General features: G+C 39.2%; 1 protein-coding gene across 1 annotated transcript; it reads left to right on the top strand.

Annotated features, from left to right (window-relative positions):
* The first annotated feature begins 6 nt into the window (after window positions 1–6).
* LOC106944099 (ribonuclease inhibitor-like) lies at window positions 7–2,500 on the top strand. The gene is made up of 4 exons (XM_015027346.1): window positions 7–62; window positions 1,025–1,198; window positions 1,720–1,872; window positions 2,293–2,500. Exons 1-4 carry the CDS (start codon window positions 7–9, stop codon window positions 2,297–2,299), a joined length of 390 nt encoding a protein of 129 aa, XP_014882832.1. The 3' UTR covers window positions 2,300–2,500.
* The last annotated feature ends 495 nt before the right edge of the window (window positions 2,501–2,995 follow it).

Below are 2,995 nucleotides of genomic sequence, written 5' to 3'. Positions count from 1 at the left end.
TCTGATATGAAGAATCTGTTTGAGATCCTGGAGAGTTCAGTCAGTAAAGTGAAGAATCTGAGGTTTGTTTTCTCTATTTATACAATAAAATCATTCATTGATACTTTAATCCTTAGTTTAATAATTTAATTGTAATATTTTAAAACAACCTTTTTAAATGTCAGATTCAAATTTCAAACAATTTTACCTTATAAATAAATGATTTTCTTATTTCAGACTTTGAGATCATTGAACTTTGTTTTTCAGTTTTTAAAATGTTTGACTGATGAACAAAATGAGTAAAATAATTCAAATGAAGTTAATTAATGATGGCGATGTTTCAGTTTGGTTGGTAAAGATTCGTATTGTTTTATTTCTGATTCTCATCTTTACATCCAGAATGACATGCTGTTCCTCCAGAGCCGAATCAGGGTCACATCCACAAACGCTGACCAGTTCAAATAATCATTAATGACACATCTAAGAAGTGACTGATTGTAGAAAAGTAAATCTATATTACATGAATGTCAGTGAGGTTTGCAGCAGCAGCTTTGTCCTGAAGCTGTGGTTCTGTGGGGGCTGGGTCAGAGAGGAACCGTCCTCTTCAGTCTGACAGCTGTCAGTCGGTTGGAGCCTCGTCTCTGTGATGAAGCTTCATCAGGTCACGTCTCCTTAGGAAATAATGGCCTCCATTGGCTTTCAGCAGCTTTAAGAAGAACCCAAGGCCATTGATGAATAAACTGAGTGGTTCTGATCCGGTTACCAAGTCGGGTCTCCAGCTGCTGATCAGGAACCAGCAGAAATAGCTCACCTCATCCAGGCTGCTGCTCATAGAAAACTTTGAGTTTCTTTGTTGATAAAATGTTCTGGTTCTGCTGGTTTTACTCTTTAAACCAGTTTGACTGGATCAGATGTTAGAATCAGTTCATCATGTTTCTTTTACATTCATGGAAATTAGTTTTCTACATTTTTATTATTTATTTGTTCATATTTCAGTTTTAACTGCGTCCTGTTGGCTTCAGCTCATCTTTTATTCTTTATTCAGATTGTGGAAGTGCAGTTTGTCAGAGACCAGCTGGACGTCTCTGTTCTCGGCTCTGAAGTCCAACCCGACCCATCTGACAAAACTGGAGCTGAGCTACACCAACCTGGGAGATTCTGGAGTGAAGGAGCTCTGTGGTTTTCTACAGACTGAAGGCTGCAGACTGAAAACATTGAGGTTTATAATTATATAATTATTGATATTTCAGTGAATGATTATATATAATTGATCATTAATCAAAGTTCATTTCTTCTGTTCTAATAAATATTTTCTGAGTTTGTTCCTGGATCCAGAGTTTAATTTAGTCCCTCTGTGTAACTAACTGAGTTGGACCTGCTGACCTGAGGTCAGAACAGGACAGCATTCGGACCCCCAGTGTGTAGAAATCCCCCTCAGGTCAAGCAGGTCAAAGGTCATTCAACCCAGTTTAGAAAAGTTAATTCCTGGAATCTGACAGGAACAAATCAATAATCAATGATTGATGCTTCAACACTTTGATCAGAACCTGGAATGATTTTACTGACTAAAATCCTCCAACACAACATGACTAAGTACCAGGTTCTGGTTCTGAAGTCAGCAGGTCTTTATTGAAGCAGCAACTTGTTGGCTTTAATATTCATGAAAATATTTAACTGGTTCTGTTGGACTGGTTCACCTGCATCTTGTTGGCTTCAGCTCATCTTTTATTCTTTATTCAGGTTGTGGGGCTGCAGGTTGTCAAAGATCACCTGTGATTTTCTGACCTCAGCTCTGAAGTCCAACAGCCTCCATCTGACATATCTGGACCTGGATGGAAACAACCTGAAGGATTCAGATGTTCAGCAGCTGGAGGATCTTGTAGAGACTTTATGGTAAGTAAATATTTGTAGTGAGTCCAGCTGCTGTCAGCATATTGAACTAAACCCAGTTAGCATCAAAGCAAAGCTCCAGTGTTCCCAGTAAAGCTTCTCAGTGGGAGGAGAATGGTTCAGGCTTCCTGATTGGACACAGAGACAGCAATCAGCCAATCAGAGGAGCAGCAGCTTGCTGTGTTCCTGTGTTTGTGTTGGTGTGAAGATGAATGTTGTTGCTGTGTTCATGTCTGATCTTAGATCTGCTTGTTCTTTCAGTTTAACAGGAAAAAACTGATCAGGTTCATCTTGGTCACAGCTCTGAGATCAGTCTGACTGCAGCCTGGAAACCATCTACTGGATGTGCTGCGTCACTGACTGCTGCTGGAGAGGCTGGAAACACTCACTGATCTGATCTCTCCTTCCTTCTTCTCTCTGCAGGTTCTGATCTCTGTAAAGTAGAGAACGGTCTCTGTGTCCTGCTGATCCTCAGAGGTTGAAGCTGCAGCAGTTTGAGTCTAAAGAGACTGACTGGATCATGAAGATGACCTCTGACCTCCAAGATTTTCCTCCTGTTTATTTTCTCATGTCTGTCATTTAGTGTCTGATATTGTCTCTTTGGATCAATAAAGATCCGATTCAAACTGGGCTCCATTTAGAGGCTTCATCTGAACTGGATTCAACTGGAAAGTTGATCTTTTTTTCTCTGATTCATTTTCATCCTGGAACCAGAAATGGTCTGAGATGGAAACATGGGAATCATTTTCAGTTCAGCTTTGAAAGACACTTCAAACCTCTTTTCTCTGCTGCTTCTTCTTCTGCTGACAGGAAAATGTTCCTCAAAGCTCCACAGATTAAAAGATGCTTTACTGGAAACTGCAGAGAAACTTCAGATTCCATCACAGAAACCAGTTGAACCAGTTTAGAACTGGATGTCCCACAGGAACTCTGATCTTAGAGCAGTTTTCAGGAACATCCAGCATTTTATCTGAAAAAGAAGATAGATTGTACATATATTTATCTTTTTATAGTCATTCTGAAATCTCTAAATAATGAAATTGTGTGTCATAGTCATTGATTCTTTAATATTTCTGTTTGTTTTGGTGGTTTACTTTTTAACTCCACATTTCATGTTGAGTTTTCT

This window comes from Poecilia latipinna, unplaced genomic scaffold (assembly GCF_001443285.1).
Source record: "Poecilia latipinna isolate Pla-1442-1.1 unplaced genomic scaffold, P_latipinna-1.0 Scaffold6881, whole genome shotgun sequence".
Classification (NCBI taxonomy): Eukaryota; Metazoa; Chordata; class Actinopteri; order Cyprinodontiformes; family Poeciliidae; genus Poecilia; species Poecilia latipinna.
Note: the sequence above shows the minus strand (reverse complement) of the source record. Positions and strands in the feature narration are given on the sequence as shown.

Bases quoted from the DNA above. Each gene is read 5' to 3' on its own strand.
- LOC106944099 (XM_015027346.1), top strand. From the start codon at position 7: ATGAAGAATCTGTTTGAGATCCTGGAGAGTTCAGTCAGTAAAGTGAAG. The intron at 63-1,024 runs GTTTGTTTTCTC...TTCTTTATTCAG, and splicing joins AGTAAAGTGAAGAATCTGAG to ATTGTGGAAGTGCAGTTTGT. The intron at 1,199-1,719 runs GTTTATAATTAT...TTCTTTATTCAG, and splicing joins TGCAGACTGAAAACATTGAG to GTTGTGGGGCTGCAGGTTGT.